Source organism: Hyperoodon ampullatus (genome assembly GCF_949752795.1).
Source record: "Hyperoodon ampullatus genome assembly, chromosome: 16".
NCBI classification, from domain to species: domain Eukaryota; kingdom Metazoa; phylum Chordata; class Mammalia; order Artiodactyla; family Ziphiidae; genus Hyperoodon; species Hyperoodon ampullatus.
Window position 1 is genome coordinate 62960436 of NC_136929.1, and position 14147 is coordinate 62974582.

Sequence of the window (14147 nt, forward strand, 5' to 3'; positions counted from 1 at the left end):
CTGGGTCTTTCCAGAATCTATTTTATTTAATCATTTTTCTAGCCTTCTGATTTCAGCATGCTTTTCACACATGATGATATAATTTATAGTGAACTAAAGCATTTTTTAAAAACATAAGGTCCATCCTTTTCCTCTTCCCCTTTTGTTTTTGTAGTCTCAAATTACCTGTTTATGTTTAGTGAGTTTGTTACCAAACTGTAGATAGCTATAGTTATTTTTCTGCTTTCTTTTTTTGTCTCCCTTTAACCTTTATACTCTAATAAAGTATTTAAAAATCTATCTTGGTAAAGAGTGGCAATTTTCTGGTTCTATTTATCACCTTGCTGAAAGTTTTGTGTATTTCTGTCATTTTGTTTGTGATAGAAGAGTTCCTTTCAACATGTCTTGTAAGGCAGGTCTAGTGTTGATGAACTCCAGCTTCTCTTTGTCTGGGAAAGCATTTATTTCTCCTTCATATCTGAATGATAACTGTGTTATATACAGTATTCGTGGGTGACAGTTTTTATGTTTCAGTATTTTGAGAATGTCATTCCACTCCCTCTTGGCCTGTAGGGTTTCTGCTGAGAAATCTGCTGATAGCCTAGTAGTGGGGGTTCCCTGGTAGGTTACCATCCTTTTTGCCCTGGCTGATTTTAAAATTCTTTGTCATTCACTTTTAACAGTTTTAATATTATTTGTCTTGGAGAAGGTCTTTTTGCATTGAGGTAATTAGGTGTTCTCTTAGCTTAATGGACTTGTAACTCCAGTTCCTTCCCCAAGTTTGGGATGTTCCCAGCTATTGTTTCTTTAAATAAACTCTCTGCTCCCTTTTCCCTCTCTTCTCCTTCTGGGATATGCACTATCCTAATGTTGTCCTTCCTGGAAGAGATAACTCTCTCAGGATTTCTTCCTTTTAAAAACCTTATTTCTCTTTCCTCTTCTACTTGTATCATTTTTAGATTGCTGTATTCCAGCTTGCTAATTCTCTCTTCCATATTGTCTGCTCTGTTTCCAGTGCTTCTAATGTGTGTTCTTTATCTCATTTATTGAGTTCTTGAGCTCCAGAGTTTCTTTTTGCTTCCTTTTTATTTATTTATTTATTTAAATTATTTTTTATTGACGTATAGTTGATTTACAATGTTGTGTTAAGTTTCTGCTGTACAGCAAAGGGCATCAGTTATTCCTATACATATATATCCACTCTATTGAGTAGAGTTCCCTGTACTACACAGTAGGTTCTTATTAGTTATCTATTTGATATATAGTAGTGTGTATATGTCAATCCCAGTCTCCCAATTGTTTCTTTTTAGAGTTTCAGTCTCTTTGGTAAAATATTCTTTCTGATCATTCATTTTTATTCCTGAGCTCATTAAACTACCTTTCTGAGTTTTCTTATATCTCATTGAGTTCATGGGCTGTGCCACTGCAGGTGGGGGAGTGGCAGTGAGGTTGTGGTCACCTCGGTGGCTGGAGGGACAGGATGCCAGGCCCCAGTGTTGGTCAGTTACATGTAGCCATGGGTGCTGGTGTGGTCTGGAGCCTGTAGTCATGTGTGCTGCTTCCCCTGCTGCTACTGTGTTCTCTGAAGCTGTGGGCACAGCTGCTGTGGTCAGAGGGCCAGGATTGCAGGCACTGATTCCACTGTTCCCTCGTTCCATCTCTTCTAAGTGTTCCAATTCACCTGCCTTTAGATGTACAGGTGTGTGGAGTCCTCTGGCAAACTGTTGTGTTGGACAGTGGCACCTTTGTTGAGTTGTGGGTTTTATTGGTTGTAGATTGAAGGGGAGAGACCAAGGTAGTTTTTCACTCTGTCATGTTTCTGACATCACTGTGAATGTACCATATTTTCTTATCCATTCACCCATTGATGGGCATTTGGATTATTTCCAGTTTTGGCCTGTCATGAGTAATGTGGCTATGAACATTTACGTACAAGTTTTTTGTGTGGACACAACTTTCATTTATCTTTGGTTAGTGCCAAGGAATAGGGTTGCTGATACTTATGGTAAAGTGTCTGTTTAATTGTATGAGAAATAGTTTCCAAAATGGCAGTACCATTTCACATCTCTTCTTATCTTTAGGTTTTCATTTTCTTTCATCAAGTTTTGTAATTTTCAGCACACAGATCCTGCACATATTTTGTTACTTTATAAAAAAGTATTTCATGGGTTTTGGTGCTAATATAAATGGTTCAGTTGCTTACATTTCTACTTTTCAATCATTCATTGCTAGTATATCGAAATGTAGTTGAATTTTGTATATTGCCCTTTTATACAATAACTATTAAACTCACTTATTCTGTTAGCTTTTTTGTAGATTCCTTGGGATTTTCTAGGTAGGCAAGCATCTCCTCTACAAATAGTGAGAGTTTTATTTCTTCCTTTTCAATCTATAGGCCTTTTATTTCCATTTCTTGCTTTATTACATTGACTCCAATATAATTTTGAGTGGAAGAAGTGTGAACTGACATCCTAGATTCCTAATCATTGGAAGAAAACATTCAGTCTCACCATTAAGATTGATATCAGCCATAGGTTTTTTGTTTGTTTGTTTGTTTTGGGGGGCATAAATGCCCCTTGTCAGGTTAAGGAAGTTTCCTTTTTTCCTAGTTCACTGAAAGTTTTTATCATAAATGGATGTTAAATTTTGTTTAAAAATTTTTTTACCTCTATTGAGATGATCATATGTTTTATTTTCCTTAGTTTATTGACATGGCGAATTACATTATTTTTAGAATGTTGACCCATCCTTGAATTCCTGGAACAAACACCAAGTGGTCATGAATTTAAAAAATATATATACTGCTGGATTCAATTTATTAATGGTTTGTTAAGGATTTTTGTATCTATATTTATGAGGGATATTGGTAATTTTCTTGTCAGGTAATGTCTTGACTGGTTTTGGTATCAGGGTAATGCTAATGTCCTAAAATGAGTTTGGAAGCAGTCCCTATTCTTCTGTTTTATGGAAGAGTTTGTTTCGATTTGTATCTTCCTTAAAGAATTAAGTAGAATTCTCCAGTGAAGTCAGTTGGGCTTGGACTTTTTTGTTGTTGTTGGAACGTTTTCAACTACAAGTTCAATTTCTCTACAAGACATATTAACTTTTAAGCTATTCAGGTTATCTATTTTTTCTTGAGCACATTTTAGTAGCTTGTGTCTTGCAAACAATATCTCCATTTAATCTAAGTTGTCATATGTGGCACCTTTAAAATTTCTGTAGTGATAACATGCAATTAAATATCTTGTATAGTACTCTCCCACTTCACTGGTTTTATTAAATCGTGGTAAGAAAATGTAGTCTGAATAATTTTTATATTTTAGAGTACCATTAAAGTTTTTTATCTTCTTGTAGGATAAATTTCTTTTAAAATTTCATAGAAATGCTTTAAATATGTTTTATCTGCACAATAGAAACTATATATATATAGTTTTAAAATATATATATATATGTAAATGGATAGCGTTTGACCAGGGACACTCAGATCTTATCCTTGCTACCAACACCCCACTCCAAAGGGAAGTATATCCCTGAGGACCAAGCCGGGCAAAGGACACTCCTAGGTACTTTGGAGGCTCCTCTCTAAGTCCCAGTAAAGAATCCTAATGAGCTAACTTAGGTTGGACTCAGATCTAAAGCCTGACTCTGCTCTCTTCAACCTGAGTTTAATGTAGGAATATAGCCTTGTCTGTTGTGGATAGTTTGGTGGTGGTGGGGGACCCAGAGCCCTGGAGTGAGAGTAGGAAAACCAAAGAATCATCCCAGTGCCTTTAATGCTTTGAGTATGACCACATGCCTCCCTCCACCATCTGTGCAGAGAAATAAGTGTCCAATGGGAAAGATAGGACCTGCCCCCAATGCAGATCCCACCCCTGTTCAATATGGTCTTAATAGTATCTTATAGAGTCTACCTTTTATCAGGATAAAATAAGTCTTGGTCATCGTTAATATTTTTGCTTTGAATTCTACTTTGATATTAATATTACAACTTTTCGTGTTTTGAGATTTAACATTTGCATCTGATATCTTTGTCCATCTCTTTATTTTCAAACTATCATTTTAATTTAGTTTTTGTCCTTGTATACAGCCTATAGTGCATTTAGTTTTTAAACTTATCTAAAAGTATTTGTCAGTATTTGATATGAGAGTAATGTGTTGGTATTTATTATCATTTCAGGTATGTTTGGTTTTATTTGCTATCATTTTACTTTGTTTTCTGTATTAAACACTTCCTTGATATTTTTTCTTTAATTTTTTTTAACATTATGCTATTAGTTGATTTGTTTTTATTCAAGTTTTAATAATATGAAAGTTATAAACCTATTTTTAGAAAACATAATTGTACCTTTGTTTCTCCATCCATATCCAGTTTAAAACTGGACTTGTACCTGGGAAGATAGAAATGCAACATGCTTTTACTTCTGTCTTCTGAGAAACCTAAATTAATGTGGAACAACCCTGCAAATTTAAATCCATACTATTATCGAGAACTTTGTTATTTATCTTGGCTTTTAGAATCATTTGTTTACATTTCCACGTGCTACATTAACAATGATTATTTGGACTTAGTTCTGAATTTGTATGATTTTATTTCTTGACACCTTTTCTCTATAAGGCATCTTCCTTATTCTTGCCTTCTTCATATTTTTATTCCTTGCTCAGTTGGCTCAAGCACTTCTCTGAGTAATCACTTTTGGGACCATTACATGGTTGCACTGGGTGTTGGAGAGTGTATGTCTGCTGCTCCCAAATATGAATAACACTTTTTCTAAATGTATAATTACTGAGTTACAGTCCTTTCCCAGCAAACTCCACACACATTGTTTGAAGCTGCATTTATATAGCACACTCTTTTTTTTTTTTTAAAAAAATCTCAATTCTACATTTACTTGGGGTGGGGTAGTTTTGGGAGGCACTGAAAGTGATAGTAGAGCCTAAAGCCACCCCAAGCCATCCTTTTGTGCCCCAATGATTCTGTCGGGCATGGTTCTGTAAATTCACTTTGTCAAGTAAGTTGTGATTTGTTGTAACATTTCTTTGCTACCCAGAGATCTGATAGTCTGTCTGGGATCAGAAAGGGCTTGTATTAAGAGAATGGCAACCTCAGGGGAGGTTCACCTCTTTTGGCCAATCAGTTCCCCATCCACATCGACCTTTTCTCACTAGGCCTGGGCAGAGGTAGTGGGTGCAGATGGAGCAGGGAGAAATTAGAGGGGGTGGGGAGATCTTATAGCTCAGCTTAGCCCAACAGTATCCATCTGTGGCCCGTTGCATTGGGCAGTGCCCCAGTTCTATTGGGCATATATCCTCCCTCTTCTCCAGTCTTGGGCACAGTCTGTGAGCATTGCTTTGGGATTAAATCCCACTTGGGGTGGAATTTGGGTCACGTGTTGGAGGCTTCAGCAGGGCAAGAAATTGCTCCTCAATGACTACCTTGTCTCCAGCCCTAGTGTAAAATGAGGCACAACTGCTGGCGCTCTAAAACCGTCTCCTCCTCCTACTAAGGGAAGGAGCCCAGCCTCCAGTGTGTTTCCCCTTTGAAATGTATCTTACTGACATTCCTCACCCCCAAAGTGCAGTTCCCCCCCCAGCTGTGAGTCTCATTAATGTGTAACTGTCTTATTCATGGGGTGACTTGTTTCAAGAAATGAATATTGCAAGACAAGAGCTTCCCTGAAGTGCCCTATTCTATTGCTGTAGAACAGGTCTGGCCATAGTTTGATGACTTGCCCAGGATCCCACAGCTCACTCTTGGGAGAGCTGGAACACACATCTCTTCTACCATTCCCTTCTGTCTCCATGCTCTGTTGCTTTAGTTGATGACCCCAAGCTTAATCTTATCATTAAGTTGGGATTAGAGCTTTACAGTCAAGGGAAAGTTTAGTGTTTTTTTTCACATATATTCTACATAGGAAAGAAAAAAAAAGAATCAGGTGACATTTTTACAGTTATTAGCAAAAAGCATTTTGTTAGGCAACTTCTGGAGACTTTAAAAATTATATTTATAAAGGCCTTTGTTGGTTAAATTCATACTATATGTTAGGAAAAATCTGATACACCTGAAAGCTCTGAAATTTTATTTTTACTTCTTATTGCAGCAGCAGGATTAAGAGAATTGTGTACTTGATTGTATCATCCTTCCCTTTCAGGTATGTGAGACTCTAGAAAAGGAGGTAATTAAATATGTATTACATTTAATATCAATATTTTTTAATGGCAGAGGATCTGGGAGGGGAAAAAAAAGCATTTCCACTGTCAGTATGTCGCTAAATAAACTTTGTGCCCGATTTAATGCAATCTAATTTATCTTGGAATTTTAATTGAAGCTGAACATTAAGAATTGCAAAGAAATGGCATGTACGGAGTCTAATAGCAACATATTACCATGTTTTTTTCTACCTGTCAAAGTAAAAATAATGAAACATGCATTTCAAAATTCTATAGTTATAAGGAAAGTGTTTTAGTAAATACCTTATTCACCTAGAATTACTCCTTAATTCTGGAAACATTTTACTTAGATCTTTCTTCTCTACATGATAGTAAGATTTCATACTATGTTACAGATTCACACAATGTACTTGCTTCCTTTTAAATTGATAATATTTGAATTTGCATTGCAATTGTGAAAAAGTGCTTTAAGATTAATTTATCTTCATAGATGACACAAATAGTACAATCAACTTCTAGAGAATATGTTGAGCATATATAGGAAAAAGGCTTAGGAGTTACTTTAGAGTTCAATTATGTATGTATTCATTGAATTGAATTCCTTCTTACGTGCCCAGAACTGTGCCAGAACCATCCATTGATATGTAATCTTATATTTGTTGATAATCTCACTGATAAGAAGCCTTACTGGTCAAAGAAGTCTTTTAAGGGCTTATGTTAGTCATGCTTTCACTTGTTTTTTATTACTCAATTCTTTAAAAATATCAAGGTGAATGAGGTTACTTTATTGTGGGAAATTGGTAGAAGACCCTTCAAAATTCTTAAATTTTAAGAAGAGTTTACAAGTGGAAACATGTCATTTTAATGTAGTTTGCCTATTCTGTCTTGGAGTGTTGGTCTGATGTGTCTTAATATAAAAGGGCATGATATCATGAAGTGGTTTAGTGGGAAGTTTCTTTCCCTAACAACTGCTTCTATTGGGTGAAAGCAGAGTGATTTATGTTGAGATTCTAAGAGCAGTTCTCCCTACCACTGAACGGTTTAACCCAAAATAATGACATTTTGATATCAGATCATGGGGCTGAAGTTAGTCTACCTATAGATGTGAAAACCACTTGATCCTTATTTGGTTTATTTATTTGTTTGTTGTAGAATACTTGGAATTTTGCTGACCTTTGTGGATGTGTCCCTCATCATTACAGACATACTTGTCTCTGATAGCACGATATATATTCCTTTGGAGTATCGTGCAGTTTCTTTAGCTATGGCTTTATTTTTTTTCATGGACGTTTTTCTTCGAGTGTTTATAGAAGGGTAAGTATGATTAATTTTTTAAAAGCACATAGAGCTATTTTGTACTGCTATGAGAAGCATCTCAAGTAATGACCAGGTCAACCTAACTAAATATGCCCCTTTTTATCAAAATAATTCTCCTTGAAGGCATCCTCCACAAGAGAAACAACAGTCCAAATCCCAATTTCTATCAGACTGAGCTTTAATATTACTCTTGCAACTGGCACTCTAGTCTGCAAACCATGTATTCTCGATGGTTCCTTCAACAGGTACAGCTTAAAGGGTTTGCAAAATGGGGCCAGGCAGCTAATATGTCTACATGCACATTATTAAGAGGAATGTGTATGTGAAGTATAACTATTGATATTTTAATTGAGTTCAATGTAAATAAAAGCTGACAGTATATTAAGTACTAGATAATAGATCATGAGCAAACCCTACCTCAGTTAAAATAAAAATTTGTGGTACTTCCCTGGCAGTCCCGTGGTTAGGACTCCATGCTTCCGCTGCAGGGGGCATGGGTTCGACCCCTGGTCGGGAAACTAGGATCCTGCAAGCTGCACGGCCAAAAAAAATTTTTTTAATGAGACATTTAAAAATAAATGAACAAAAACTTGTGTTAAGCTCTATGGGAGAGCGAGTCAGGGACTAAAGTCCCCAGCCTCACTTCATCCAGAGCATTTCGGAACATGCTTGTCTCCTTTCTGGCTGAATTTCTGTCCTCGTGCCTCTGAGCTGAGGACAGTTGCCCACTCCCAGGTTACTCAGAGCCTAAAGGAGCTATCCCAGGACTAGAAGATTTCCCTGGAGCCCCAGTGCCCATGGCTGAAGGAGCTAGTGTTGAGGAGGAGGTGCCAGCGCTGAAAGTTCAGCTTTGCACAGAGGAGGCCACACCAGCTCACTGGGATTCCACTGTGGGTGCAAAGCCAGGTGATGAGTTTGCGGGCCAAAGTAGTGGACCCGTCTTCCTCTCACAAGCTCCTTTCATGCACTTCTCACAGCCCGTTTCTCTAGGGCTGTGACATGTTCAGCTTCCATTGTCCGATAGCATCGCTCACCATCCCATCTCTCTCTCCCCGCTGTGTCCAGGCAATGCTTGCCTCTTGTTCAATGGTTTGGTTATATCTCTTACTATACTTATGGCTCTACTTGCCATATTGATGTTTTTGTCCTATATAAGTATAAAATGAGTCTGAATATTTTTTTTCCTTAATCTAGTCTAGTAAATGCACTTTAAGTCATTCATCAACGCTGAATTCCTTTTAAAAAACTATTTATTTATTTTGGCTGCGCTGGTTCTTAGTTGCAGCATGCGGACTCTTAGTTGCGGCATGCGCATGGGATCTAGTTCCCTGACCAGGGATCTAACCTGGGCTCCCTGCATTGGGAGCGCAGAGTCTTACCCACTGGACCACCAGGGAAATCCCAAACCGGAAATCTTAAGGGTGCTTTTAAAATATCCCTACCTCTTCTTTGGGGAAGCATAAACTTATATCTTTTTTGTTTTTTGTTACAGGGTACGACGGTATTTTTCCGATATGTTGAACTCCTTAGATGCTTCCATTATTGTGGTGACTCTACTGGTCAATATTGCTTATATTTTCTATGACTTCAAGTTTCTTAAAAATTTCCCCAAGTAAGAAACATATGCTTCCCTTCTCTTAACGTTTTTCTTTCTTAAAAAGTATTTTCTGTGGCTTTCATTTTGTGTAATCTTTTTAACTCTGAATGTGCTAATTCTGTGCTAAATAAGCTGCTTGAAAATGAAACGTTGAGTTAAATTTCTATCTGGAAACTAAAGGATGGTGGTGTTTAGGGACAAGTGAAGGGTGTCCACACTGAGTACCTTTAGTTGAGTGAAGAAGATGACGCCCCCAAAGAAGAAACTGGGGACTTGCCTCTTGTACCTAACTTGAACTTCTCTACCTTTTGAAATTCCCACTAAATTCCCAGTTGCGCTTCAACCACACATTTCTTACACGTGAAATTCCTGGGTTTTTCCTATAACCAAGAGAGTACTGGTGTGAGTTGATGAAAAATTTGAGTGACTCCAATGATGATTCTCTAAAAAGGCACAAATGGAAGAGAAAAACGAGGTGACATGGGTAGAAACACAGAGGTGGAATGTTTGCAGGGCAGTTAACATGACGGAAGCTGAGGCAGAGTTAGAACTGTTAGGGGTCAAAGCAAAATGTGTATGAGCCACCGATGGCTTTTTTCTTTCTCCTCCTCTTTCTACTGTGGCAGTGAGAAAAAGAAGAGCAAAAGTGTTCTAGGATGTAGCTGTTGGGTGGCTCACTAGGCTTATTCCTTAGTCAGATAGCTTGCCACTTCCTGCACTCCAGCTTCTCAGGACTTTCCCTCAGGTCCCAACAAAACTTGATGTGATAAGCTTTTGGAGTTTTTGAAAAGAACCCAAACCAGTATGGTCTTCAGACAGGCCACCTCAGCATCACGGAAGAGCTTGTCAGAAATACCAGAAGACAAACACCTCAGGGCCCACTCTAGACCTACTGAATCAGTATGCACACTCAAGCTAGAGAAGCACTAGCCCAGACCATCAGTTCTTTGCCATCGTGTTTCTTCCTGATGGTAGGAGACACACTTGGGAAGTAACTCATCTGCTATCTGCCTGATGTGTGTTCACAGCTCTAGTGAACCCCTGTTACGCATGGGAGTAACAGAGGGGAATAAGAATTCTGTTTTGATGGGAAAAAGGCTGGAAAATGCTTGTCTTAACCCACAGAAGTTAAACCCACAAATTCTGAGAGTCTACCATATGACTTTTTCTTTAAATCAGAGTTTCTCAACAGCAGCACTACTGGTATTTTGGACAGATACATTTTTAGTAAGGGAGCTGTCCTGTGCGTCGGTACTGAGCAGCATCCCTGGCCTCTAACCACTAGATGCAAGTAGCAGCCCCTCACAGGCAGTTGTGACAGCCAAAAATGTCTCTGAACATTGCCAAATATGCCCAGGGTGGGTGGGGTGGGTGGGAGGCTTGGGCCAGGGGGTCGTGTGCAAAATTTTGCCCCTGGTTAAGAGCCACTGCTCTAAACTTAGTCCATACTGACAAGATCCTCTGTTTCTAAAGCAAAAATGAATCTTTTATTGTTAGATTGAGAATTCTTTTACTACCTCTACGACTTACCCTTCTGTCAAGAGCTTTTCATCTGGCTCAGCAAAACAGACATCTTGCAATGCTGACCAGGAGGAGGGTAAGTGGGCAAAATATGTTTATGATTCAGAAAAAATGTTTGTGCTTCAGGAAATCCTGGCAAGGGTTGTAGATATCTATATATTGTTCTTTTTTTATGTTGATTCATGTTTTACAAATGAATGATTGTTTTAAACCCTCAGGTTTCAGAAAACAAACGGCGATACAAGAAGGATGGATTTGACTTAGACCTCACTTACATTACCGGTTTGTGAAGTTTCTCTCTTGATTTGCCTATATTAACATCACATTTTTCTTGTGTGTGAGTAGGTAATTATATGCTAATTTTGTTCTTTCCCTGTCTGAGGCATGTTCTTTTAAAGCATTTTTTATCCATGAAGACATATGCCACTCTGATAGTGTGACATATTTGGAGTTTAACCCTGCAAATGGAAAAATCTTAATTTTCATCTCCATTCAGGGCTACTTGCTTATAGTATAGGAAGTTAAATGGATTTTCAGCTGACTCCATTTGTTTGGTTTAGAATTTATTGAGTTCTAGTAGTTATCCTCGGGCCCAAGGATTTCAGAGAGACCTGTTCTCTTCCTAGAACGCTAGAGATGAAGTCATTGCTTTGTAGGTCTCGGGTTTCTGAGTCAGGGGAACACTGGAAAGCATCCTAGGAGTTCCCAACATTGCTCATTTTTCTTTGGTGTTTAAATAAGAAAGAAATTCCCACCACAGGGGGCCCTCCAGACTAAAGTCAACGCAAATCTGTTGCATAAGGCTGGAACCAGCTGAGACTTGGGAACACTGAATGTAATGGTCCAAATAGTGGATACTTTAATATCCAGTATTGGATATTAAAGTTGATTACCCTGAGGGTTAGTTAGCTTTTTTCCTGTCATTCTCAATCCTGAAAGTTCTCTTCTATGAAAACAGTCTGATTATATATGTAAGTCGAGTTCTCATATATTGTTTCCCATGTATAACATTTGTTAATAGTGACTGTTTTGACTTCCAGAGCGTATTATTGCCATGTCATTCCCATCTTCTGGAAAGCAGTCTTTCTATAGGAATCCCATTAAGGTAAGAGTTTTTATCTAACAAATGCTCACATTTCTCAGTAAACCTAGACTGTGGAATTGTAAGATAATGTTGGCCCAGAGATGACAGTGTTGTTCTCCTAAAAATTTACTCTTTCAGGTAAAACATTACCATGGATTGCTATCAATTAGCTTTCGCTGTGTGATGAATCACCCGCAAACTTAAATGACTTATAAGAGCAAACCTTTACTTTGCTCGTGATAATGTGGTTTGTGAATTTGAGTTGGGCTTAACTGATCAGGGACACGCTTAACTAATTTCAGCAGAGCTAACTCATGCATGTATGGGCAGCAACTGGGCATCTGAGGGTTGGCTAGTCTAAAATGGCCTTGCTGGATGGCTCCAAGTGATGTCTCATTCTGTAACAGGCTAGCTCAGGCTTGTTCACATAAGGCAGTGGCAAGGACCTCACTAGCATCAAGCGAAAGAATGCAGAGGCCCTGGCTCTCAACTAGTATAATGTGGCTTCTACCTTATTCTATTGGACAAGCAAACTACAAACCCAGTTCAGATTCAAGCAGACACAACAGATGCCGTCTCTGGAAGGCAGGAATTGTGGTGAATTGTGGCTGTTTTTCATGGTCTGTCATAGGGAAGAAGATTGAGAATTCTTGAACTAAAATGTGTATTCTTAGATTGAGATCCTAAATTACAGTGGCTCCATACTGCTTTAGGTTCTGTAGATTAAATAAAGTTCAAACATCAGGTGATGCTTACTATGAAATGCCAGTTAAAAGTCATTGTTTAAGAAGTTTGCATATGTGTGCGGGTGTGTATACATTAGTGCAATTTACAGTATTTGTTCTATCTCAGTGAAACTAATTATGTATATGTGTGTATGTCTATATATAAGTATGTGTATATATAATTATACTTTGAGGCATAAAAATTACTGTAAATTGTGGGAATCTCATGTATATCTTGATAAAATTATATATAGGTGTATATACAGCCAACACCCCTATCAAAATATAGACCATTTCTTGCTCTTTTTCAGTCAATACCCCAACACACTGGAGGTAATTACTCTTCTCACTTGTGTCACAACAGATTAGTTCTGCTTTTTCTTGAATTTCACATAAATGGAATCATAGACTACATCTTCTGTAACCAGCTTTTTATGCTTAAAATGAATTCTGTGGGATTTATCTAATATTGTTGGGTGTACAGTAGTTCTTTCTAAATAATATTTATTGCTTCTAGAATACTGATTGAAAGCTCAAGCATTCAGTTTACTTACAGAAATTATACAATTATACATTGCTTCACAAAGGCAGCAAACACATTACACTTTAAAAAGTCTACTTTACAGAAAATTAAAAATTCTAAATAACAAAAGGTACATCTGAAGAAACAAGTATAAATTTGGCAGCCAGTAATTTTGACAGGAAGTTGTACAGCTTGCATGACTTTAATCTGTGAATATGACCTTCAGTCATTTAGCTCAAGTTCATATTAATTTATTTTTCCAGTATAATTGTGTTTCATACCATTGACATTTGCATACTCTAGAATATGTTAGAAAGAAATGTGTAGTATTCACAAATGTTCAGAAAAGCAAGCAGAAGTTCTGTGAATCTGCCCAGTTCTTCTGAGATGGTCTCACATCAGCTTCCTAAGCATATTCAATCCTACAAAATAGTAAGCTAATGTTTGAACACAATTTCCAAGATAAAGCACATTTTCTCACCAATAGTGAAGTCTTTTTCTCAAGCACCACAAAAGTATACAAAAGAATTTGAGTTTGAACAGATCTCTCAGAACGTGTTTAACCTGATATTTCAACAGACTTAAAATTTCCATGGTTTCACAAGGACCGGATGTTTAATTACTTAGAGGAGAAAGAAACGGCCTTGAAAGATGTGGACTCGATCATTACCAATAGAAAAAGTATCCAATGCATATCTTACAGAAACAGAAAAATAGAATATTGCCCCTCTCAGAATAATGTGTATATAATTATATGTAATATACATTATATATACTATAGAGCATATGTAAGGTAATGTATAGTTGTACATGTAATTATATAATATATAATACATTTCCCTCTTAAAATAGTGTATATTTAAATAAAATGTATATTTTAGTATATATTAAATATATATTAATATATAATGTGTAATATATAAAATTAGTATATAGTAAATGTAATATATATCATGTTATATATAACTGCGTATAAATTTTATATAGTATAACTATACATTATTCTATTTATAAATATATATTACATATATATCTTATCTCTTATAGAAAGAGAAAAATATAACATTTCCCCCTTAGAATAATACATGTATACTCATATATAATATATATTATACAGAATAATATATAATTACATGTATAAATTATAAATTGTATGTATATGTCTTATATAACATGTAAATATATTATTCCATTTATAAATCTAGAATATAAACTCATCTCATAGAAACAGAA

At 36.8% G+C, this 14147-nt stretch overlaps 1 protein-coding gene across 1 annotated transcript in view; it reads left to right on the forward strand.

The window, feature by feature from the left end:
* Positions 1-14147, forward strand: part of LOC307064927 (phosphatidylinositol 3,4,5-trisphosphate 3-phosphatase TPTE2-like) — a gene marked incomplete at both ends in the record, with an annotated part of 86651 nt that overhangs the window by 32564 nt on the left and 39940 nt on the right. The window contains 6 exons of the mRNA XM_079721634.1: positions 6078-6128; positions 7300-7461; positions 8957-9076; positions 10559-10658; positions 10801-10864; positions 11623-11687. Coding sequence (XP_079577760.1) covers positions 6078-6128; positions 7300-7461; positions 8957-9076; positions 10559-10658; positions 10801-10864; positions 11623-11687 — 562 coding nt within the window. The remainder of the gene's footprint in view (positions 1-6077; positions 6129-7299; positions 7462-8956; positions 9077-10558; positions 10659-10800; positions 10865-11622; positions 11688-14147) is intronic.